Source organism: Eurosta solidaginis, chromosome 1, assembly GCF_040869045.1.
Source record: "Eurosta solidaginis isolate ZX-2024a chromosome 1, ASM4086904v1, whole genome shotgun sequence".
NCBI lineage: Eukaryota > Metazoa > Arthropoda > Insecta > Diptera > Tephritidae > Eurosta > Eurosta solidaginis.
Window position 1 is genome coordinate 285267724 of NC_090319.1, and position 27189 is coordinate 285294912.

A 27189-nucleotide genomic window follows, 5' to 3' on the forward strand; every position below is an offset into this window, starting at 1 on the left:
TCTCGCAGTATTTGCCTTTCCATTCTCGCCTGGCCATTTTCGTATGCGTTGCTTTCCAACTCCACAAATAATGCCGCGGCTATTGATTCCATTATAATAGACAGCTATAATTTGTCTGGTCGTTGGGTCCAGTTATATTCCAAAGCAAGCTGCCGGAATAGAGGAAGTTGAAGCGAAAACGTAAACAATCATTGCGGAAAGAATAAATAAATCTTCATAATGTATTTTAAGCCACTGCAATGAAATTAGGATCCATAAAACTCAGAAAATGTCACCTATATTCGTGCAGGAATCCGTTCTAACAAAACTTGGTGGCCACGGCAGGGAATTGGCCAAAAGAACGACAAAAACACACTTACAATTATGAAAGCACTTCACTCAAAAAAATATAACACTGCGGCAATATATTCTATTCCTTTTTTTTGTACAAAATGGCTTGGATAATAAAATATAAACGTTTTTCAGTGTTTTTTTTACAAATTTTCTTTAATTTATTTTGTTCCAATGTTCACACATCCCGTACAAACAGCTGATTTCGAAAAATCATTTGCTTTTCCTCTTCTCATTACGATTCCGTCGTAATGCAGAATACCCAACTTCGATTTAAGCGGAGCGTAGAACGGGAACGTAATCGAAATGCAGAATAGGGGTGATTGCCTGATGATGATTACGTGGCGGTTTTCGAAATGGTACCATCGCAATATGCCAGTAAATGTTTCTTTCTTTCTTTTCAGTTTCTCTTAGAAAAACATAATATTGAATATTCAATTATTATAAGCCGGTGTTAAGCTCATGAATTCTTAAATAATAAGTATAAATTGAACACACCATTAAACAAACATTTTATTTTTGCTGCATTTTATGTAAAAGATAAAATGGCTTTTTGAAAAATAGGCACATATTTTTCTAAAAGCGTAATAAATTTTTGGGGCTGCTGACAGATCATGGCTCAATTACATGGTTGGCTCATCTCGTCAGCTGATTTTATTTATTTTTTTTCATTTCCCTGGTATAGGAATTGTCAAAAGGAGATGGCAAACTCAAAATGTAATCAACACATTGACAATTATTTACTGCCGTGGTGCTCAATTTTTTATAAAAAAACATAGTTTCAAATCACTTAAAGTTATTTTTTTAGTAAACTCATATAATTTATTGCATTATTTTTCCACAACACAAGAAGAATTGCAAATTTTTATGTTTTCTCTCCATTTCATTCGCGTCAAACCAACACGCAGATTGTGACAATCTGTGCAAAGATATGTTATTGCTGTAGATATGAGTCAACCATATAGTTGCACCATGGTCATAACAAATTGTTCCCGAGATGGTCGGGCTTGGTACCGGAACGTACCGGATCTGCATCCGGCGAAGGACCATCAACATCGATAACACTCGCCAAGGCCTTCCGGGAGTGTCCTTATCGCTACAACAACAACAACAACATATGACAGATGTTCTCTGTAGGAAGCAAGTGGCCCTGTGGGAAAAGCAAAACTTAATTATTTCATTAAACAAAATTGTGATTGGATTAAGTTTCTGTGTGAAATCGGTAGAAGTTTAAAATTTAGGGGCGGAATTTCGACTTTCCACCCAGTACGTGAGTATCGGTTTGTATTCCAATTCGGATTTGGCGCGCTAAACCATTTTTATAAATTTTTTTTATATTAATTGCACCACACGGAAATCAAAACCAAATCTTCATATACTTTTACTTTTTTAACTTTTTTATTCAATATTATTTTTTTTTCAATTTTACATTCTTCATTAATTTAGAAGCATTCATTATTAAATATACATATATATGTATATATGTATTTATATATAAAGTTTCTATTATTATAGTACTTTACAAATTTGCATAAAATAGTAAAATCATATATTCAAACATAATTCAATATTAAAATAATTTATTTAATATGCAATTTGAAACGATCCATTGTAAAAAAATGTTTGTGTTTGCCTTTTTTGATAAACGTATTACGCATTATGTTTAAATTGTTTAATTTTTTTTTTTCTTTCTTTGCTTATTCGCATTATCTAAGTAAATCGATTGATAAGCAAAATTTGTTTTCGTATGTTTGTATGTAAAATGGTGAATATTAATTGTGAGCTATATGTATATAAGCATGTAATTATTTGCAAGCAAATTACAAAATATTCTGTGCTGTTTGTGTAATCGGATATATGCATAAATATATATGTGTGAGCTGGAAAGCGTGCGTTTGTCTTTCTGTGGTTCAAGTTTTGTTGCGCAATCTTAAATACGTGTAACGCCATATAAAAGCTATGTTGATTAATATTCGGTTTATTTGAATCTCTGAAGAATTTATCCAAAACATATCTGTTTTTTTTTAATTTGAAATCCGTAGACATTTAAAGATACATAGCCAAAATGTATCTATGATTTGCATAAATGTCTTTTTCTTTTCTAATTATTTATACTTGGGGTAATCACAGTTGGGTGACAAAATTAATATCTGGCATCATTGGCCAGGTATTACACCAGCTTAACGCGTAAGAACTAATACCGCTATGTAGATCGTGTTTGTCAACTCGTGAGGAATTTGCAAACATAGGCAGTTGGCAGGGTTTTGAGTGGGTTAAAATTAACAGACGGGGTAAAACCCTGCATAACACGAAATTGTGATTACCCTTATTGCAGTATGTGCTAATATACATTAAAGCCATATATAAGCATGCATTTGGGTGCCATGTTATTGAAAAGTACACAGATGGCTCGAAGACGCCAGAGGGGATTGGATCTGGAGTCATTGGACCCAGAGCCAAGATATCAACGCCTCTGGGAGCACACCCGAGCATTTTTCAAGCGGAAGTGTTCGCTATAAGCCAGTGTGCTGACCTGAACCTTCAGCGCGAATACTCCAACGAAACAATTGCCATACTCAGTGACAGTCAGGCCGCCCTTAAGGCGATTTCGGCGTCTGAAATAAAATCAGCACTAGTACTTGAGTGCGTTGAAAAGCTAAATCGACTAGGAGCACACAACAAACTGTTGTTGGCCTGGGTTCCTGGCCACCGGGGAGTGGATGGCAATGAGCAAGCGGACAGCCTGGCAAAGGAGGCAGCAATGACACGACCTATTGGTCCTGAGCCGTTCCTGCCAGTAGGCCTGCAGGAAATCAGAGGGCATCTACTATTAGAAGAAAGGGATAAGAGGGAAGAACACTGGCGCAATATGCCAGGCTTGAGGCAATCTAAGTTACTGCTGGGGGGCTACAACACAACTCGATATAGAGCATTAATGGGTCTGTCGAAAGATAACCTGAGGATCCTAACAGCTATTCTTACAGGGCACTGCAGACTGAACAGCCACATGCAGAAGCTGGGCATCCTATCGAACAACACATGCCGATTTTGTGATCGATCAGCGGAGACGGCGGAACATATACTCCTGGAATGTGACGCAATCTCAAGACGTAGGGCTAAGTTTTTGGGCTCACCATGGCCAGAGCACTCTCACATCAAATCCCTCAAGCCAGGTGAACTGCTAGGGTTCATCAGAGAAGTCGGCTTGGATGAGGTGCTGTGAAGCAGTTGAGGGCACAATAGACCAATGGTCGCAGTGCGATCCTCAATTAATTATCTATCTATCTATTGAAAATTAAATCCTCCATGTACAGCCAATTAATAAAAAAAATATTTCTATAAAGCATTCCAAAATCAGAGAACATATGACAATAGAGAACCACCAACAGAACGAATAGTGGGAAACAGTAAACCATCGAATCGCGGGTAGATAATTAACCATTGGGGAAATGTGGCATGAAATTCATCAATTCCAACGCTAGAAAAATTGTATTTTTATATAATAACAATTTAACTATTTTTTTACGTTTTCAGTCACATTTTTGTGAAACGTTAACGAAAACACCGCGTTTTTTGCAAATCTTCAGTTTGACAATTGCTATTGCTGTCCGTCGTTGGCGATTCTCTATAGTTTTACTTCTCTGCACAAAATTCAGATTTTTGGATTTTTTGCCTTCTTCTTTTTAAAGCTGCAAATTTATTGATTTGGTGCACCTTTTCACATTTACATATATACCACTCTTCGAACATATGTCTTTTTGCGTTTAGTAGACAGTTAAAAATGATGTACATACAATGGAACAATTTTCCATCATACCTTGTCCAATCTGGTTTGGTTTTCGGTGTAGTGTCATCTTCAGCGTCATTTTTCGTACTTATTTCAAAGCATCGGCTAACTATGATAGTTCGTCCACAACCAGCTGTTGGTACCTTACACCTGTTCGCTATAGCACTAGCTGAGAACTAGTTGCAAATTAATATAAAGCGAGACCATTTTCACCGCCAATGGCATAGAAATATCATCTAATGATTTAAATCAGTGATGTGTGAAGCCAACAGAGCTTTGAATACAAACACACGATTTTTTGTAGTAGTGTGTGTGTGTGCACAAGAGAATGTTGAACAAATTTTGAGCATACCATTTATGCCAGAAGTTCAAGCGAAAGCTGATGCACATCTTGCTCTACTGAAAAAAGTCGCTGCGCTAGCAGGACATGTAGGTGAAAGCCGAAAGAAATTTCGGCGCTCTACGAAGCTCTTGAGGGCATTTCTAGTGTAGCTCTAGTAAGCTAGATAAGTTTAGACCAGAGGTCGTCAGCTAGTATAATAATTATTTGCGCTCAATTCATAGTTTCGAAACTCTCGCTTGTGTTCGCTAAAACATTTGAAGCTCTTTCGAAAATTTTAGATTTTTAATCTATTTATTTTTAACTAAAATGCATTGGCTTCGAAATTCCTAAAAGGAAATAAATGAAGTTGACTACCTTTTTGCTAAGGACCGCAGTACAGATTTGTAAATTGTGTAATCGAGTAAAAAGCTACATTTTACCCTATGCACAATGCGCAATTTTTTCTTTTAAAGTATAAGTTAGTGTTACCACATTTGTTCATTTGAACACAAAATTACCCATTTTGTTCAATTTTCGTTTTATCGGCTTTCAACTACATATACTTTCATAAAAAAATCAACAACAAAAAGAACGTTTTGCATATAACGTAAAGTTTGACATTCCCTTCGGAGGTGCTTGGGTATATGAAGAGGTTTTCTTTCATGTTTACTTAAAGTATAATTACAAGAAAAAATTTTCATAAATTTAATTTAATGTTTTACAAACATGTTTTGTTGGCCGTTTTAAGAACACAAAATGCAACAAAACAAATATTAAGAAATATGAATCAAAAACAATTTACAATTACAACAATTAACTTGTTTGAACAAATAAAACAACTTGAACATTAAACTAAGCTTAATTTGTAAATATTCCTGGCTAAATAAATACATACGACGAAAGGATCATCCATTCAAACATTCTAGTAGCGCAATGATTTCAAAACAAGTCAGAAATATGAGACTCATAAATATGATCATATATGAGTCTATTATGACTCCGATAATTGGAATTATGAGTCTTCCGCTTATAAAAGGTGTAAGCGTTTCCCACTGAGGACTCCTTTCCCACTCTTTTATGGCTCCGAATCTTTCCTTTGATGCTTATAAGCAAACAACGAAAAAGGACTACTTATGGATTTAAACCGAATAGCTCATTTACTAAATGTTTGAAGAATCGACATACAATGTAATGAAAATTTGATCATCTATGTACGATTACGGATCGTTCACTCAAACAGGTTAATGGGATTGGAATATTTTCCACAGTAGGCATATCAGAAGTAAATGATGTCTAAAATCCACATAACCGGAAGGTTGAGAAAATCCTTTCTTAAGCAGTTGTGCTAGCTCCGGAGCCCACATTCGCAACACGCCTTAATCGTTCAGGGAGTGAAGTTTTTTGGACTGTGCAACTGACAAACGTGATAATACAACGGTTGGGCATTAAATTAGTGATTTCTAAACTAAAAGAACTGTCGTTCAAAAAAAAAACAAAAACAAAGCATAAAAGGCCCGCAGAGACATGCACAAAGATTTTGCAAATTACTATGCCAATAACTGCCCGGAGAATCCCGTTCTCAATGGCAAATGCCCGAAACTCGAAGTAGTGAAAAGCACTCTCCCCAAGGGTATGTGCGTCACCCTGGCACAACTTCGATATGGATACTGTTAATAGGTTAAACTCTAACTTATCCAGAATCACCCACACCTTCACAATGTATATCCCGCTTGTAACGTGCCCCCACATGACATCACCCATCTTTTGAATTGCAATGTGGAATCAACACCCTTATGCTCATATGTCTTTGGTCCAACCCTGTTGAAACTACAAGTTTTCTTAGACTTCCGTTAGAGGATATTGAGGACAATATGTGAGTGATCGCACCAACAACAACAACAAAACCGGGAAAGGTTCATATGTCTGACATTTCTTTCCCACATTCAAGACACTATCGAAGAAAAAAAAAAAATTTTCTTAGTTGACAATCGTATGTACTGAGTTGCGTAGAGTTGAGCGCAAATAAGCACATGGAGGATTATTTTTAACAAACAATGCCTTATTAAATCGTTTCCGACCCATTTTGATTGCTAAAGAGTGATTAATCACTTCGCGATTAAGTTACTTCCAGTGACTACCTCGTGTACTTTCGAAGCGATGTATTGAAGATACAATAACAAAATATATAGCAATCACAAATTGATTATAAATACGAGTCGAAGAAGACTAAAATGTGATTACAAAATGGAGTTTTAATAGGGTATCATTCTTTAACCAGAAAAGAGACTCTATGATTGGATTTATAATTGCGGGAATCTATATGTATGTGATTTTCTTTGAACTGCAATATACTTCTCTTTCGTCATTCGTATACAATACCAACATGTATGTATGTAGGTGAACGGGCTTACTTAATGCATATTATAATAAAATAATTGCAAACAAAATTTTAATATGATAACATTTATAACTAAAAACGAATACATGTGTGTTGGTATGTACATTAGATATCTGAATTATTTGCAATTGTGTACACATGTACGTAAATAAATATATATGAAGGTAGGAGTTATATAAATAAACATGCATTATAAATAAAAATTTGTAAAACAAATGATGTGCACACAATACAAAATAAGTTGATTTTATATATTGAAGATTTGTCTTGAACAATATTGAAAAAATATGCGCTTTTTTAATTAATTAATATTCAAAGACCTTTCGCGCATTTTTGTTTTTTAATAATAATAATTACAAGTTATGCGGTGTACACAATTTTTAGTTTCTTCTCTATCTTTTATTAAAAACTTTATAATGAATTCGTTTGTATGTATATAACTAGGTACATATATGCAGTTTCATTATAATTCGTATTATCAGTTTGTATATGCATATATGTATGTATTGAAGTGGTGATATGGAAGTGCTTCGGCCTGCTGCATTTCTTTTCCGCCTTTTCAATTTGCTCGATTTATTTCGCTCAAACGTACACTTTCATATTTGTAAGTATGTATAACCGATTTACTGCCAAGCACCAACTGTATAATTGTCTATGTAGTGGCCCACACGTCGTTTACGTCCACCTGAGAAAAGTGCAATATAAAGTTAGTGGGCATTTTTATACAATTTATTATAAGATATTTTAAACAATTACAAATAATAAATAAAATAGTAAATAAGTAACTGTGACGTACATGAACACAAAAAAATAATAATATCTGATAGACAAGTTCAATAAGATATACTTCAATAAACATTTAATAGGCTATTTATACTCGTCTGCTGTCCAATTAAAAAGTTTTCAATCTTCATTGAAATTAAAAATAAAATTCTATTATAGATAAGGTATATCTTTTTATATCATACTTGAAAATTTAAACTTACATAAATACTATATACAGTGGTGTTCACCTGAATAGCACACTTTAGTTAAATTTTCTTCCATATGAAAATAGTTATTGTTTATTCGTTTAACAGAAGAAAGGCAAATTTCAAACTCCACTGAATGGGCTATAAAAAGTTGAGTACTCAGAAAAGGTTTTTTAAATAGTTATAAGACTTAAAGATTCATTTTTTATTTTTTTAGATTTCTGTGAATTTTTTTTTATTAAGCACTGAACTTACATTCTTACATGCAACGCCTTTTTTTGCCCCAACCGAAATAGTTATGCGTTGCGATAATGTAAAACATGTGTGCAAACGTCAAACCGAAATGTCACGCAGAACAAAAACTGGAAATGGTTTTCACGCAGCAAATTCAATTTCGGTTGCTCTCATACAAGTTGTATGTGCATGAGACATTTTTAACAGAAAATGACTTGTATGCGTTTATATTAGGTTTGCAGAACGGCAACATTGTGGTTAAGTACTGTCAGAAAGGCACTCGACTAAGTTGTCATAACGGGAAAATCTTCGGTTGAAAACAGTCGATTGGGGTTCTGTGTAGGGGCAGGGAAAGATTGAAACAGGGTTTATGTAGTCACAAAAGCGTTGCCGTGTTCCGTAACATTTTAATTTTATATCATGGTGAAAACTTTCCAGTTCAGAATTAGAGATTTTCATCAAAATTTACTTTATTACCTGAGGTTACTTCTCTAAGTCTTAAAAGCATAGAAGACGTAGAGTTTTTCAAGTAGTTGTTAAAAAGCTTTTTAAACGCAACAACAAATGATATGGGCAAGCTATTTTCTAGGTTTTCTATATTTTCTATACCCGACTCTATTAAATTTGTTTAATACAAGAATGTGGTAACAGCATTTTTAAATAAAAAAAACAACTATATTATTGCAGAAGCGTATTTCATAATTTGGTTTATTTCTACACTCGCAGCACCGTTTTTTTTGCGCGGGACTTTCACAGTGCCATAAGTTAAGGCTGATTTACAGATACGCTTTGGTGGTGTTGCTTCGATCTGACGCTTTGGCAGGCCCATAACATATCAATGGAACTTCCTGCAATTTTTTGTGCTTTGAAGCCATCATTTGCACATATCTTCCATTATTTATATTTCCGCGGTAATTTATTAAACTTTTTAATTTTTAAATACTACTAAATTTTTTTCAAACTATCAAATGCAACTCAGCTTAAAATAGTCTTACGTAACACAAATGCAACTCTAGACCTGAGATTTGCATCAGGTGAGCGAGGCTAAATTTGACGTTTATCGCTTAGTTGACACACTTAGTATAGTACACTATGAAAGGAAAATTATGTTTTTAGCTCAGAGTAAATGTAAAAAATGTATGAGTTTAACCCCCCATGTTAGGTAAACTCTGAGTTTAAAAGTTAACTTATCGTTCTGCTAGTGGGTCTTATGGTATTGTATATATTTTAATTCAAATTCAAGAAAAAAGTGGTGAACAAACAGTTAATCACCCCTATTCTGCATTTCAATTACGTTCCCGTTCTACGCTCCGCTTTAATCGAAGTTTGGTATTCTGCATTACGACGGAATCGTAAAGAGAAGAGGAAGAGCAAATTATTTTCCGAAATCAGCTGTTGGTACGGAATGTGTGAACATTGGAACAAAATAAATTAAAGAAAATTTGTAAAAAAACACTGAAAAACGTTTATATTTTATTGTCCACAAAGCAATAGAATATATTGCCGCAGTGTTATATTTTTTTGAGTGAAGTGCTTTCATAATTGTAAGTGTGTTTTTGTCGTTCTTTTGGCCAATTCCCTGCCGTGGCCACCGAGTTTTGTTAAAACGGATTCCTGCACGAATATAGTTGACATTTTCTGAATTTTAAGGATGCTAATTTCATTGCACTGGCCTAAATTACTTTATAAAGGTTTATTTATTCTTTCCGCAAGGATTGTTTACGTTTTCGCTTCACCTTCCTCTACGCCGGCAGCTTGCTTTGGCATATAACTGGACCCAAAGAACAGGCACAAATTAAAGCTGTCTATTATAATGGAATCAATAGCCGCGGCGTTATTTGTGGAGTTGGAAAGCAACGCATACGAAAATGGCCAGGCGAGAATGGAAAGGCAAATACTGCGAGATTTGTGTAATCTATTTGAGATGAGTGACGAATTGTAAGAAATTGAACTTAAAAGTGGTAAAGTTTAATGACATATTTTCTTATCTAGGTTCAAAAAAAACTTTCGACTTAACAAGGATGCTTTCAAGTATGTGTTAGATACTTTTGCGGGGCAAATACGTCCAAGGACTTCGACATGGACATGTTGTTTTTGACCTGGAAACATATAAAAAACAATCATCATCAAGCCTTCTACGTTTCTGAACAAGTTTTACTTACATTTTTGTTAAAATTCTGTTATAAATTAATAAAAAAAATAAAAAGAAAATATTTTTCCGCCAACTAATTTGCAACTTAGAAAAACGGAACTACGATCGAAATGCAGAATACAAAAAATCGAACGATTCGAAGTTGGATTGAAAGAGATTGGAACACAGAATACCAAAATTGCCAAATCGAAAAAATTCCAATCCAAGTCGAAATGCAGAATAGGGCTGAATAATACTAAAAAAAGCCAAATTGAGCTCTTCGGCTGAGCACCACTGTACATGCGTTTCATACACATATTCAAAAGAAATACATATATAGGTTTATTGATGAATACGCACTAGTTAATGTATTATTGCAAATACTTTATACAATACTTTATAAATTTCCTTGTACTTATAACACGTGCTTACTAAATAACACTGTACAAAAGCATTTTTGGGAAGCAATAACTACAATTTAGAATGAAAGCCCTACATCCTTTAAGTAAAATCTTGAAATCGTTTTCCATTTACATTGGTCAAATTGCTATATGCTAAGGTAATTTAAGCTTTGCAATTTGTCTAAGTGTTTTTAGAAATAAATAAAAAATAAATTTAAGGCGCGATAACCTCCGAAGAGATCTAAGGCCGAGCTTCTCTTCCAATTTGCGTCGTGCTCCTCTTGATTTTCCCTACAAATTGACCGGACGGGACCTACATGCTTTATGCCGACTCCGAACGGCATCTGCAAGGCAGATGAGTTTTCACTGAGAGCTTTTCATGGCAGAAATACACCCGGAGCGCTTGCCAAACACTGCCGAGGGGCGACCCCGCTTAGAAAAATTTTCTTCTAATTGAAAAACCTTATTTCTAAAATTTTGATGTTGCTTTGCCCGGGAGTTGAACCCAGGGCATACGGTGTGATAGGCGGAGCACGCTACCATCACACCACGTTGGCCGTTTTTAGAAATAAACAAATAAAATACCTGTAATACCCAGTTGGGGTATAATGATAAAACTTAAATTTGTAGAATATTTTAAAATATCTCACAAAACCGTATTTTTTTCCTTTTGTTTAAAGATTGTTCGTATAAGTTAGCACTTAAGAGGTAGCTAAAATATTAAATTTTAAAAAAATTCGTTTGATCCAAAACCCAAAAAAAAAAAAAATTATTGAATTGATGTATAGTGTTCTTACATAAATTATTGTTGAAAATGGGAGGTTGAGCATATTAAATATTGCAACTTAATGGTAACGTGACGGAGTATTCCAGATTCGAAATGAAGGGTGATTAACTTAGGCTAAAATATATGTATGTCGCTATGAGTATGATTTAATTGTACGTACGTACATATACACATTAGATAAGCAATATGACAAAAACAATTTTAAAATACAATAGACAAATAAGACTTCGAAATATATATACCTCTTGTTCAGAATCAATTTCTCAACTAGTCGTCTGGTCTTGAATAGTCACTATTCGAATTCAAACCACTAGTCATGATGATGATAATCGATTATTTTACTAAATAACTTTTTCTAATCGACCAATCGATTATTCGATTATCAAGAGATTTACTTCGAAAGCACATAAAGACAATACACTATTTAATCAACCTCATAAACAAAAAGTGTTGGAGCTTTAAATAGATATACCTACATTGGACATTTTTTTGGTTAACTTAAATAGTTGTTTTGTACTTTCCAAAAACGCATACAAAGATATTTATATTTTAATCTATGATGTAAAAATTGAAACTAAACTGAAAATCTTAAAACAAATGTATAAATAACTTCGAATTTTTTAAATACGTACTTTTCTAAACAATAACATTCAATGGGACTTTTCTTTGCTTGATTTCAAACGATTGATTTTTTCGACTGCGATCAGTAGTGTTGTTGTAGGTAGTAGGCGGTGATATTAAAGTTGATATATATTAAGTAGTAGAGCGAGGTGTGTGTTGTTGTTCGATATATACTTATACATATATTTTTGCTTTAACATGATTTACAAGCATTCGTACAACAATACAAACATTATTATTAAGGTTTACAATTTTCTTTGTTTTTTTTTTTTTTTTTTGAATATAAAAAACACAATAATATTATTAGCATGTACTGTAGCGGATTTTCGGTTTGGTTTTTTAAAATAAAGCGAACAACAATTGGTTGGTTTGTTTTGTTGGTGTGTTCTTGGTGTATTGGTTCACATAATTTATTTACGTTGATTCAGGCGATTTACACGTACTGAAAGTAGATAAAAACACGTGGAAGAGAGAAAGAGATAAAACAAGAAAACAAAAACATTGATTAGTCAAACATACAGACAAATAACATATGGTTTAAAAAGGTAAGCAAATTTTAGTTAAACAACAACTAACGACAAGAAATTGCAGGCGGTTTTTGGGTTTATTTTTGTATTTAGTAATAACAGAGCATCAGCAGGTTTTCATATTTGTTATTAATTTTTAAGGATTTGTTTAATTTTCTAAAGGCAAGAACGGATTGTAGGGTATAATTGCAATGGCGTTTTTGTTAAATTTCGGCGCATTCTGTAGCATTTTTTTCATTTCAGCTAACGAATAATGACTTAAGTCCAACGTTGATTAAAAAAGAGGAACTTCATGAACTCAGTGTTGACTTCCGAATTTAACTTCGAAAATTGAAATGCTTAAGACAGATGTTAATATACAAATACAATACAATAGAATTTGAATTAAAATAAATTGAATTAAATAAAAATCTTAAAATATAAAAATGTTAAATGAAACTTAAGCATTAATAGTTTCTCAAACATCAATTTGAAGGATTTTAGTCGAATAGTGTTACAAAATTAAAGCACAAACGCAAATGCAACAGCAGACATTTAAAAATATATTACGAACTTTTAATTGACTCTCCACATCCGCGTCGATCAAGAATGCAAACTGTATAAGTGTGTACATTTTAGCAGTCAGATTTGCTTTGGGGTTGGGATCTGTACTTTAATTTCACACCTTTTTTTCACGAAGGTTTATATTCATTTTAATTTTGTAGATTTTCTATAATATTTTTCTTTTTATTACTTTCCATTGCTACTTTGTTGAAGTATTGTATAGCTTGTTATGTACTCATATATGATTTTACTGTTTTATAAAATTCTTTGTAAAATTATGTTTATATATATTTGATTCGAATTTTGCGTTGTTTAAATTTTTTAATGTTTAACTGCAGTGAGTGATAGTTTTATTATATCTGTTGTGGCTGTGTTAATTTTGTGGGTTGGCTATTTCATCTGAAGTTTTTCTTTATATATTTTTTGAGTATCGTTAATATTTCACTTAATAATTTAAATCGCAGTTTTCTTCCTGAATAAGAAATTAAACAAAATATTTTTGTAGTATTTGTAATATACATATATATTTTTTTTTGCTTGCTTATGTTGTATTAAGTTATGTGGCATAGTGTTATATTAGTTATGTCTTTAATGTTAACAATCGCTTCAAAGAAGTGCTACACCGTTAGAAAATAATCAAGTCGTTAAGATGACAAATTTCTACGCCAAAGGTGTAAACAATCTGCTTTCTACGCGTACTCGTTTACTAACCAAACGTTAACAGCAGATTTTATTCACTTTCACATAACGAAGACTCCCTGAGGAAGGTGCGAATAGCACCAAAACGCGTAGGGGAAAAGGAAAACTTGTTTTTTTGTCGCCTTAAGTATTGGCGCATCAAAATTGAATTAATGATTTTTTGTTTATTGAACCACTACATTATTATATTAAGTTCTTTCTTTTTGAAGGACACTTGAACGATAGTATAAAATTGAGCCATCAGTTCTCATAGCAAAAGTTTATCAAGTCACACTTATTTTAGCGGCTAGGATGCGGCTTGATTTCTCGGGCAAGGCTTTTAGTTATAGTTTTTCTTGTGTATCCTTCTTTATTTAGTCAATAGAAATACTGTATTGTCAAAAATAGCGTTCGGTAGAGAAAGCATACATTATTGCATTGAAGTCTTCCCATTCTTTAATGAGCACTTTAAAAAATTTGGCTCGCAAATAAAGAGCCAGAATTTCGTGACTTAAAACACCGAGCTGACCCGATCACTGCTGAACTCGGTTGTATTTGGATTGAAAATATTTTAGCAAATCTATTCTGATATACGAACAAAAAATTATATTGGCGGCACCGAGTTGGATCGCCATTGAAGTATAGCTAGATAAACGAGTTAGTCGAACCAGGAGACCCGAAAGTCCGTTTGTTTCCCGTTTAAGGCATTTTTTGTGGATTTAAAATATGTGGAATTAATTTGCGAATATAATCTAGATCTGTCAAAAGAACGTTTTTAAAATTTCTCTTTTAAATGGTATAAACTATGAAAATTTTTTCTTTCGTTTATTTCTTCAGTAATTTAGTATACTTGTAATTCTCAAAAGGTTAATGAAATATTCTAAAGAAATAGGTTTATAGTCCCAAATCGGGGGTTTTCATAGCAAAATGAGATTTTTAAGTATAGTATAGTATTTGAACATTCCATTTTTTAAATTTTTACTATTATTAGATTTTTCGAATAACGAAAAATTAAGTTCAAAGAAAAAAAAAAATTTTTTTTTCAACAACATAATTTATTATGACGGTTTGGAGTTGATTTACGCCACTGAAATCAATTTAGCGCATTTATTGTTCTTAAATTAATAATCATTCGGTAAAATTTATCAAGTGGTCTCATGTGTATAAATGACAGATTCTCAATCAGTCTAGCTAAATTTTCATTTAAAACAACTTATGCAATTGGTCCTTTCAACAGTGAACGACTGTCAATATTATGCCAATACATCTGCAATTTTTTTAGCTTATGTCCACTGCGCTCGCCACTTAGTTCTTATTACCATGGTGTCGCAGAAATCTCTGTCATATAAATAGCTTTCACTGTTATTCTAGTGTAAAAAAAATCTGTTGTTTTAACAATTTTCATTGGTACCTATACTTAGGTGGCGTAATAATTGTTAAATTAATAGAGCTATAGAATATTTGATTTAGACGATTAAAAAGGTTAAATCAGAATCAACAATTTTTGCGAAATTTATTTCACAGCCATTTTCGTTGAATTAAAAGTTTACAGAAATCTCGTAATTCGATTGATTTTACCAGATTTTTTTTAAGTGATTAACTTCTCTGTCACGCCTTTATTATTTGTGTATTCAGTAAATATTTATGATAATAAGTTATATATGTGCACATGCTTTTAGTAAGTACGCAAAAAATTTTTAACAAATGTGATAAGAGAAAATAATATTTAACAAAATCATGCATGCAGCGATCAAAAAATATTATGGCAGCGTTTCTATAAAACTATAAAAAAAAAAACGAAAAATTATTATAAGCTTACTAAAGGTACCTCTAACTGGATTTGGTTATAAAAGCAAAGAGGATAGATATAATAAGAGCCGTCACTCGTTATGTTTTGGGCATTTACTCGATGTAAACTGTGAGGTAGTCGCTACTTTTTTTTGGGCGAGATGTTTATAAATGTCTTCGATACATTTTCATGGGGTATTTGTGTTTATTTTTCCGATGTATTTAATGAATTATTTAATTCTCTTTCCAAAAATCACGTTTGCATAAAGTGTCAACACCGCATGGATAAATGAGAGGCAATTCAAAATGTCCCTCATAAAAAAAAGTAGCGACTACCTCACAGTTTACATCGAGTAAATGCCTAAAAAAATAACGAGTGACGGCTTTTATTATATCTATCCTCTTTGATAAAAGTTTCTAGTCATGAAAAGACAATAGAGGCAGGCATTTGAAGTAACGGCAGTTTGAGTGCGTGAAGGAAATTGCTACTTTTTTGAGATAAACAATCACGAATTAAAACTGTTATTATAAGAGTTTTTTTTTTTATATACAAGAGCGAGGAACACTCATTTGTTTGACTATTTATTATTTATGCTTCAAGTACAGCAACAGCAGCAAATACAAGTTTATAGTTTTAGGCGTTTTCAAATAATAGTTGCTTAGTTTTTGTTTCGCTGATTTTTTTTTTTTTTTTTGAGATATTTGCTAATAGTTATTGTTAAACATGCTTGAATTGCAGAAATTTACGCTTGTTTCGTCGCTCTACGCTTGCAGCAGCAATATATTGTACATATACCATATCCTATATAATAGTTTTATAGTTATAGAGTTCATAGATACCTTGTTTAATTTTTTATAAATATATTACGCCTAGAAATCATTTAAAAATTTCTCGTGTTTAAATAAATCAGTAACAGTATCAGTATTTATCGTCTTATTTTTATAGCGATGATTTTTTTGTTTTTTTTTTTTTCTTCAAACGCCATTCACTTGTTTACGTATAGTTAGCATATGAAAGTATTATATGATTTAACGTAATCCTAAGTATTTTTTTCTGTGTAACATTTCATATATTTTGAAACGTGTTTTTTCTGCTTTTAAATATTTTTTTTGTGTATAGTATTGATTGTATGTGTTTTGTGTGGCCACGTTGCTATAAATAGGCGCACTTTTCTCGCTGCTGTATATTTGCTGCTATTTCCATTTTTAATAAGTTTAGTTTCTGCTGCGTTGTTTTTTGATGCTAGATATTTTCTTGTATTTAAATATCATCACCAAATCAAAATTGTTGTGATTTTCTTTGGCGCTAGAGGCATTTCGCGTGCTGCTTTTTTCGTATTTTCGAATTTTATCAATGTTGCTTAAAGTCAGATCAAGCCAGGGCCTTTCTTTTGTGTTCTAGCATTTCGATATTCGTGCGACTTTTTTATTTTTATTTTTATTTCTAGTTATGCCAAATATTTTTATTTTTATTTCCAAAATTTCTTTTGCTTATTTTGTGTCTTAATATACGAGTGCGTTAAATATTTAGTAAATAATGTTTTTATGTTTTTATTTATTCATTTTCTTTTACATCATCATTCATTATACATATGTATATGTTTTATATATTGTATATATATATATATCTCTTTTTAAAGTAATTCATATTTTTTACTGAATTCTTGTAGACTTTCTATGCAGATTATTAAAAAATCTGAACTGCAGACGTAACTCAAGATCTTTCCTTACTGCAAACACACAAAGACAAAAAACATAGAAAGAAACAAACAAAAATACAAAAAAATTGTTAGACATTTGCAAATGAAAAGGGAAATATTTGTACGGGTATGTAGTAAGAGTAAATAAAAATTTTAATAATAGCACATACACTTTTGCATGTATATCAAATTGCTTTTTTGTTTGATAAAAGGGAATAACTGGACCACAGTGCATAGTGACGAAAATATGAAAGGAATAGAAGAGAATTGGACTGAGAAAACTGCAACGAACAAAAAACAAACCAGTGAGCTGAGAAAAGTAATAGTAGTGTTGACAGTAACAGGCATGGGGATTGGAAAAACATTGCAATCGATAAACTTTCGATAAGAAAAAAAACGTTGTACAAGCTTAGCGAAGAGTGTTTTGTAGAGTAAATTGTAGAAGAGTGTTTTGATAGAGACCATTCAAAGATATTCCAGCACAGCAGAAGAAGGTGGATGTGTGATAATTCATTCGATACATACTGTGTGTATAAGAAGGCAAAGGGTAAGATAAAAGATTTTGTGCGAAAGACAACTAAATGGGAGGTAATACACTGGACTGGTACGAAATAAAATAGTTGCAAAACACCGCCCCTTAATTTAAAGCTTATGCTAAGAGGGTAACGGATACTTTTTTGATCCCAACAAAAACAGTCAAAAACAGAAGATCATGTTATATTTGCAAGGATCACACAAATTTCCAAAACCCTTCAAAAATTTAGGGGCGACTTTTTCAATTTTTTTCGACATAGTCTAGCTTGTTCAATGCATAAGTAAATTGTATTGGTGTATGAAAACAGTGATTTTCGAAATTCTTCTGAGTTGAGTGTTGAGTTTCGAAACAGAAATTGACATAGACAATGTTTTAAGACTGAAATGAATAAAGTAATTTGCTTGTAAGCAGCATTCAAGTATTGGAGAAATCAAAAACAAAAAATATGTATTTTCAAAGCTCTTTCATGCCATTATGTTTAGTTTACAAAGTCTAGTATTTTGTTCACAAGTGAGAAATGCTTACACATGATATTCGAAAAAAAGTTTAGTGTTTGAAATGCAAAATTTAGCTTCAAGCTTTATTTAGCAATATGTAATTTACAAATGAAATAATATTTTTGGTCAACTTTGTAAACTTTGCCACTCCATAATATGTAAGATTTTACTTTACTTTTTTACTAAGTTACTGCTAAACTCTATATTGTCAACTGTAATTGGAGTTTAAACTTGCCCTGAAAACCCGGCTACTGCCAATGATAAATGATGGTGTACTTAATATCACTGATCAAGGTCAATATGCTTAGAACTTAAGGAATTAAAAAATAAAATGTTACTGTTCCCGTAGGGTGTGGGATGCCCCCATTTAAAAAAAATATAGAAAGTAGATGGTTGTATTCTATTGGCTATCTTTCATCGATTAAAGAATACATGTTCTCAAGGAGGTTTTATCCAAACTGGCTGCAGAGTATTTCATCCCCTTCGAGGTTTTTTCTTCCTGCAGTCCCACATTTAGTTAATCAGTTGAACCCTAATTACTTCGATAAAGAGACAACAAAATATAGAAAAAAGCTTCTTAGCATGAATTCGACTTAGGCTATTTTAACAGCTCAACGGCTTAATTCGAATATGTTATTGGTGTTTTAGATGTTACTACTAGATTTTGCCGAATTAACAATAAATGATCAGAACAGTTATTTACAAGAATATATTAACTCAATTTGTTATAAATAACGCAATATTCCTGGGCGAAATATTAAAAACAGACTAGGGGTAATATAAGTTAATTTACATTTCAATCACTTGCAGCAAACAGTACAACAAATTCCATATATGTATGTATTTATGTCTGCATGATGTAGATATGAATATGCAACATGATGAGTACATAAAACTGTAATATTTTACAACAAAGCAAAGCCTGTGTTTGAAATTGAATTTGTTCGTGTGTTGTGTAAACGTCTGGCGTGTATTTCACAAATAAATTTAATAAAAAAGAATAATGCAGTATAAATATTTTTGTAGTCTGTTTAGTCACAACTGCATTATGAACATCGAACTCACATAAGTGTTTTTTATAACTGTCTGTTGGCAGCGCTTTGATCAAACGCCGGCGATGGCGATGGTGATGGTAGTTCCGAGTTAGGAGTTACAGCACGACTACCCGGTACAACCATATTATCTGGATCAATTTCAGGATCGAAATCAACGCCACGCATCAAATTGTCAGCTTCGTCGTCATCCTCTTCCAGATCGAATTCGATGCGCGGTTGCGTGGACAATGACTTTAATGGTCGTATCAATTCCTTGTTACCAGGTAAAATTAATTTCGGTAAATTCGGTTTTAATTTTTGTACACGAACAACTGTCGACGTCAATTGATTTATGTGTGCCGTTTGGTTTTCAATTTACGTTTCGTTCAATATACATGTGTTAACATTTTTACACATTTGTTTTATATTACAAGTTTTGGTTTACGAATTTTTCGTTTACGATGCAATTTTAGAATTTTAGGTTTTTTAAATTATAAAAAAAATAAAAATATTATTTAAAAATACTAAACTAAACATACTATCTACTATTTATAATAAAAATAATAATAACGAATCCAAAAAGAACTCAACAACAACAAGTCATGAACAAATGGATATACTTTAGAAAGGGGGGTAAGTGCTATACACAAAGTTACACATTTAATATGATGAATGTTTGTGGTGAATTGATTCGACTTATTCGAGTTGTGTATTATACATACATATTATCTCACTGGGAGAAAGTGATGTGTAGGATAATGCGAAATATATTTGGAGACAGAATGATATCAAATTAGGACTAACGAACTACTTATACCTTTATATATAACATAATTTCGACTGTCCCTAAGGTCCAAAGTCTCTACAATTCTAGAAATATTTTACTCTTCAATAATATTCTAATGATGCTCTTTTTTCTTTCATGAATCGAAAACATCGCTAGAGAACTTCACTAAAATTTCATTACAGAACGTTAGAAATATAAAAAAACATCACTCATAGCGAAACAGGCGAGCTACACAGCCTTATCAAAAATTTACACACTCTGGAATAATATCACGAAAAAAGCAAAAATTCTAACGCTAACACTCTCTCGCGTCGAACTCTTATGGACGTACGCTTGACATCGAGGACTGAACAGGGTTTTATTAAGGTATACTGATTTTCACCCATTCCTTTTACCGCTTTTCCTCCTTTCGCTTAGGGAGAGACAAGAGTCAAACATCAGCCAAATTTCGACGATACATCCATAAAAGGGCAAGCATTTACGGAAAAGCAGTTCTGCTCCAGTCTTAGCCTTGACTCCTGATGTGCTTATACCGTTGTTGAACAACTGTGTTATTGTTCTGAATATCGAACGAGAAAATAACTATCCTGATGCTTTTTAGAGAGCGATGGGAAGGCATATATGAAACCTAAAGCGATATACTGGAGGCACGCCACTGATGTCTGACCTATGTTTTTTTATGGACAAATAGGAAAACATGAATAAATATCTGGACTTGAGTCACATTAGAGCTCAAGATTGATAAAATCATAGTAGTGGAAGTGATTTAGTCGTTGATTAACAGGCAACGTGGCTTGAGTTTAGAAAAATACATTGCTAACATTAAACAATTGACAATTTGTTTGCAATATATGTTTTTTGAAATGCGCAAATAAACAATAGCCTCCTTCCCTCTTGCTACTTTAAACGAAGAAGAATAATAATATGTGAGAAGTGAGCGCAACTAGTTATTTCACTAGGTGACGACCTCTGATTTACATCGACTATTCCTTAAGAGAAACTAATGCAAAAATTTAAGAATCTAAGTTCTGAACTCACAGGCATGGTTATGGTAGACGTAGAACTCTCACTTGCCCTTTGTGTGAGGCTACACAAACATCACCTCAAGTTGTGTCTGCTTTCAATTTGACGGTCAGGTTAGGTTGTTGTTGTTGTTGCGATAAAAACACTCCCCGAAGTTCTTGTGGAGTGTTTTCGATGCCCTTTGCCGGATATAGATCCGATAAGTTCTGGTAACAAGCACAATTAAGGTACAAGCCCGACCATCTCGAGAACGATTTATGCTGAATCGGTTGATCAATAAAAATCTCGCATAGACTAAATTTGTACATAATTTACCATAATTTAATTGACGAGCCAACGGATAAGGATCCGACATCCAAGCAGAAAAACAAAGAATTTTTTAGGTCCACAGAATGAAATCATAACGATATTCTGATCAACAGAAGTACGTGCCAAACAAAGCATGGTATATGAACCTTTACGATTTTAGGGTATAGGTTAAGTTGTATCGTCCTAATTCACACACTGAATGAGCTGCATAATGCAATTGGTGTAATGTTTGCGTAAGGTGAATGTGTAGTAACTCCGATGGCATTTCTTAATGTTGTATGACAAAACCGCCTCTAATGAATTCCAATGAAAAGTCCCAATGAGTTATGGCGATGAGAAACTTCCATTTCAAACACTAACAACTAATAATTAATTAATAAAATTACGTTATATTTTAGCTTTTTTTACGATATCATTAAAAGAGGTTACTAAATACCTAAATAACAATATTTTCTAACAAAAACAACAAGAAACCAACACTTCAACGCAACAATGAATTAACAAAACATGTGATTTCAACGAAAACAATTGCACGATGTACAACGCTGTGAAACATTTTTTTGTTTTATGACAATGGCACATTTTCGCACGAGACTTGAGCAAACGAATGTTGGATGTTAAACGCAAAGTTGATGCTTGCTTTGGGAGTGCGTTAACAATGGGGTAATCAATATTACCTGATGCCAATGTAAATGCATTATTTGATATTTGATGCTTTTGTTTTAAAAATGTTTATGAGCAGCACTATTTAAAAAAAGGAAGCTTAAAGAACAGTGGGGATTTGAAGAAATCTTTTCTTAAGAATAATATGCTTTAAATATTTTTCTAAGTGAACTTGTTCAAAAATTTTGTCAAAAATACAACAAAAATTAAACTTGTTTATAAATGTCGAATCGATAAGTAGCTGAAATGGGTTTGTTTTCTTTCGATGAATTTGTTCAGAACAATAAGTTCGTGTTAGTTATATCTAGACAACTGAAGCAGCAAAAAAAAAAAAAAAAACAAAATTGTACGTTGTTTCATGATACAAAAAATCGAGGTAGTTCCATTTAGTGTGACGTTAGCCACTTGACTTTTGCGTGGACAATGACAATTTCACCAAAAACAAGCTACCAGATTGAAAAATGTTACAAATTTTTCTAATTTTGATGGATTTCATATTAACGAATACGACTAAATTACTTTCATAGTTATTAAAAAAAAAAATAAAAATAATGAGCCACATGCCTTGGAAATATTTTAATACGAAATATCAGCATAGAAAAGAAGGTTTTTAATAACCTTTTCGAGCTCCCGAAAATTGCTTTGGTGGAAGAAACATGGATCGAAGTATGTAAAGCAAGGGAATATAGCCTTCTTAAGTGTCCGTACGTTTGCTCAGAACATTTTGACAAAACATACACGTTTTTCAATTGCTTGCTCAAAGGAGGTCCTTATAAACCGACACCGCAATTTCTTGATAAATTGGCCAAAAGTCCACATTTTTTATTTTTTTATTTATTGTATAATTCAAGCGTTGCGCTTTAGGAGGGAATTGTTAAACCATTTTTTGGGAGGACATTACCCTGTAGCTCTGCAGGTTAGCCACTAGTTATGAGAGTGTTTCTGCCGTTGTACCAGGGATCACTTTGGGGCAGCCCCGCCTATACACATTCTGTGCCCTTTTAGCATTGACATAGATGTGCAGACTTTGGAGGTACACTTTTTCTCAACATGCACTGTAGGGGCATGATAATAGGGCCATGCTAGAACAACAGGATTTTTCGTATATTTCTTTTCTATCTAGGAGTCAAGCTGCCATAAAGATATGAGTCATTAACCACTATTTTTCAATAAAATTGCATGTTTTACTGTATTCTCAATCAATACATATGCACATAAATCGTGCTAAAGCATATTATTATTGTCTCAGATGAACATTGCGTTTTCATCCTAAAGGAAAAATTTCCATCTCGAAAAACCACAATTTCGCTTTAAACAGTAACGGTATGGCAACGCTTCTGGCAAAACAACAAACATTATGAAACTTCAAAAATCCCCAAATACTTCAAAAAAATTTGAGTGGAACTACCTTCTTTTTTGTATCATGCGTTGTTTAGACTTAAAAAAAGAATTAAAAATACATTCGTTTTCGAAATTGAGAACAAAATTTTGTAAAAATATTTCACTGAAGCAATCTTTAACTAATTTATTTAAATTGAATAAATATCTTTTTCGTTCAAATATAACAAAAGATAGTGCTTTTCACGAAGTCTTTGGTAAAGTTGGAAATTAGAAAAAAAAATTATTATAAATAAAATAATTTTTAGTTAGTATAAAAAATTCAGACGCGTTCCGGGTTTCAAACAAAACTACGAATCGATTTCGAACAAACTATTTGTTTTGTGGCTTAGAAGAAATATTTTGAGAAACTTTTTTAACTTTTAAATACATTTTTGAAATTGGTAATATTTTTATAATTTTAAATGAAATAATCGCAAATACGAAATATTTAATTTTATTTGATTTAAGACAGTTTTTTAGTTCAAATTTAAAAAATTGCTCTTGTAAAAGTAATAAAATTTCTCGAAGTCTGCGAAATATGCGGAAAAACAAAACATCGTACGTATTTTTTCTTCGTTGTTAAATTAATTTTTGGATTTGGAAATATTTCTTTAATTTTGATGAAATAATCGTATGTAAACACAAAGTATAAATATTTATTTAGTTTAAAAGTTTTTTAGTTCCAATTTAAAAAAAAAATTGCTTTTGAAAATATGAAAATAATACAACTTCCTGAAATCTTCGAAAACTGCTAGCGACGAGAAAAATAAGAAAAAGTTCAAATTTGAAAAAAATGTCTTGTTACAGTGGACTTTTAAAATTAATTAACAAAATTTTATTTTCATAAAAAAATTATATATTGAAACTTAAATGAAATAAAATCTAAATCACATTCGCGCCGTACATTTATTTTAATTTACTTAAATGAAATAAACTTTATTCTTCGTTAATTTTCCCACAGGGTGGACAATTAATGTGTATTGGCAAAATCTTCCGTTATCCCTTGCCAAATTTTGTTTGGAGACAAACCGGTTTCGGCGTTGCGCCATAATCAGTGTCACTTTTCGTTCTCGATAAATGAAATAATCTTCTGTGAACTTAAAATTTTCGAAATTTCCCGATTTTCACAAAAAGTTTTAATACGATTTTGATATCTAATATAACAGACAGAAACAAAAATTTCCGGATATTTTTTATTTATAAGACTTCAAAACACTCTGAGTATTTTTTTTATAATTTTAGAGCTCCGTGCAGCTTAACAAAAAGGAACGAATATTACCGCAACGAGAATAGTTTTCGAAAAACTCAAATAATTGGAAAAGATTATCTTAAAATTTTGAAAATAGCGGCAGCTTCGAAAATGCCCATCAAAGAATTTGTTTCAAAACCCGCGTCTCAAAATTCGGTTGCAGTACGAACAATCTCAAAATTTTTTTTCAAACATTTTCTTTCTCAGATCTTAATTTATTGAATTCATGCTTAGATAGGGAGTTTTTGAAAAAAAAAAAAAAAAAACAAATTGAGATAGGACATTCTTCAACAGCTATTCAATAAAATTCTAAGCTTTTGCAAAAAAAAAAAAGATTGAGATACGTCGTTCTTCCCAAAGCTTGGCGAGATATGGAATTTTCAAAACGGCAGCCGGGTTAGAGTGATATATTTTCACTCGTTATATATAACGAATGAAAAGTTAGGTGCAAATTATATAAGAAAAATGTTCTATTTCACCTATTTCCCCGATTCGACATAAGACCCAATATAATATATTCATCCCTTCGTTCTTTAAATTTCCTTCTCTTTGCGTTCGTTCGCATTTTGTATGATATTCAACGTAGCCACTACAGCATTGGTTGGTGCTGGCAATTCGCCTGCTACTTCTTCTACTATTTGAGGTGTCGTCAAGTCTGCACCCACGCCTTTCAAATCAATTTTTTCCGGTTTCGAATTTGATTCGCTATAATTCTGCTTTTCTTGTAATATATTGATATTTTCTAATGAAGCATCTGATTTATTTATCTGCGGTATGTCCTCTGTTACCTCTGCAACAGGTGCAGCAACAGTATTAGCATCGATATCTGTTTTGTTTTCAATTTTCTGCTCGATTTCACTCTCAAATGATTGCGCGTTTATTGCTAATAGAGGTGCCAAAGTTTGCAAATGAGCAGACAAAACTAACGATGGTGATGATAATGACGATGGCTGTGCCAAAGGCAATGACAATGGCGTCGTTGGTGCCGGTGATTTAGATGATGATGGTGGTAAGCGCAAGATAGCGCTTTCAGCGGCAGCTGCAGATGATTGCATTTCAGCTGTGTATGAAAAAATGTGAATAATGTGATACATATATCAGTTTAAATTTTTTGTTTTTGTTTCATCGCGACCTAATCTATTTTTATATAGTAAATAATATATTTGATAATTAAACTTGTATATTCAACCAGCAAAGTCAAGGGCATGATATCGAACCTGTAGCGAATTGAAAGTGGAATATGCACTAAAGCCAACGTTGTTTCCAGTAGGACAAGCCTTACGTCTCTTTGTCACATCTTTTTCTTCTTATATTCATCGCCTAAAGATTTTCAATGTATAATTAAGAAAAAGAATACGTGTACTCACTTCTATCGATGTTACGTTGCAAATGTGCGGCAACTCTGTGACGTGCATCATTAAATTCCAAATGCAGACCTAATCTGAGTAATGATGGATTCTTCTCAACTAATTCAGTTATTTCCATTTCGATTTTATTGCCCAGCACTGAGGATCGCTGTTTTACGTGATGAAGGAGCAAAGTTATTAAATCAAGCGTTTACATAGATAAATTTAAAAAAGCGCCAACCAAAGTTACTTACCTGATTCGAAGCCCTAAACTCTTCAATTGTGCGACATTTAAGCAGGGCTTTCACTAGAGTCACAATAACAGGCGGACTAATGAAATTTGTCTCAACATTTAATACTCTCAGGGTTTTGCTTTTCTCAATTGCTTCAGCCAATAAGAGAGCTGTTTTGTCGGTGAGTCCAACATTTGTTAATGAAAGAACTTCCAAATGTTCATTATTGGGCAGTGCTTGGAAAAGTTGTTCGTATTTCTCATCGGAAATGTTCTGCGAAAGAGAGATAGTCGCTAAGCAAGTTATATGTTGTCGAGAGCGAAAAATATTTGCAGGCCGAAACCAGAATCTGGTTGAAGTTACAGTTGGAAATTTTCGATAAATAAATGCTCCCAAAGAGGATTAAAGCAATCAATGAAACCAACCGCTAATTTTCTGAAACCGATTTTCTTTTCTAACTGTAACCGGTTCTTTTTATGAAACCTGTAAGTTTTTTGGAATCGGTTACTTTTTTTGAAACCCCTTACTTTTTGCAACAGGTGCAACAGGTAAAAGAACCGGTTACTTTTATGAAACCGATTAGTGTTATGGAATCGGTTCTTTTTATGGAACCTGATACTTTTATGGAACCCGATACTTTTATGGAACCGGTTAGGTCTTTGGAATCGGTTACTTTTAAGGAAAGGGTTCCTTTGCTCAAACCGTTTATTTTTTTAAGCTTTTTTAAAACTGGCAACTTTAAAGTCAAAACGAAATGCATTTAAATGAGTTACTTTTTGATTCGTCTCTTAAAACGAGACGCCCGATCTTTGACGGACAATATATTTTTATTTTCTAGGTATTAAGACCATTCGGGTCTTTTTTGGAATCGGTTACTTTTTAATACGCTTATCTTTTTTGAGAAACGACTTTCGA

The 27189-nt window shown here is 32.6% G+C and overlaps 1 protein-coding gene across 16 annotated transcripts in view; it reads right to left on the reverse strand.

The window, feature by feature from the left end:
* Nucleotides 1–1706: 1706 nt before the first annotated feature.
* LOC137237421 (tropomodulin-like) overlaps nt 1707–27189 on the reverse strand; it is a 406385-nt gene continuing 380902 nt past the window's right edge. For 6 of the 16 annotated variants that reach the window (XM_067761018.1, XM_067761020.1, XM_067761016.1 and 3 more), the window contains 4 exons: nt 26296–26547; nt 26063–26210; nt 22081–25755; nt 19481–19616 (listed from right to left, as the gene is read on the reverse strand). In XM_067761018.1, coding sequence (XP_067617119.1) covers nt 25229–25755; nt 26063–26210; nt 26296–26547 — 927 coding nt within the window. In that variant the 3' untranslated portion in view covers nt 19481–19616; nt 22081–25228. Of the gene's footprint in view, nt 7523–11993; nt 12425–13062; nt 13525–16357; nt 17249–19315; nt 19617–22080; nt 25756–26062; nt 26211–26295; nt 26548–27189 lie in introns of those variants that run through there. The other 10 variants (XM_067761023.1, XM_067761024.1, XM_067761025.1 and 7 more) reach the window with 10 other exon arrangements.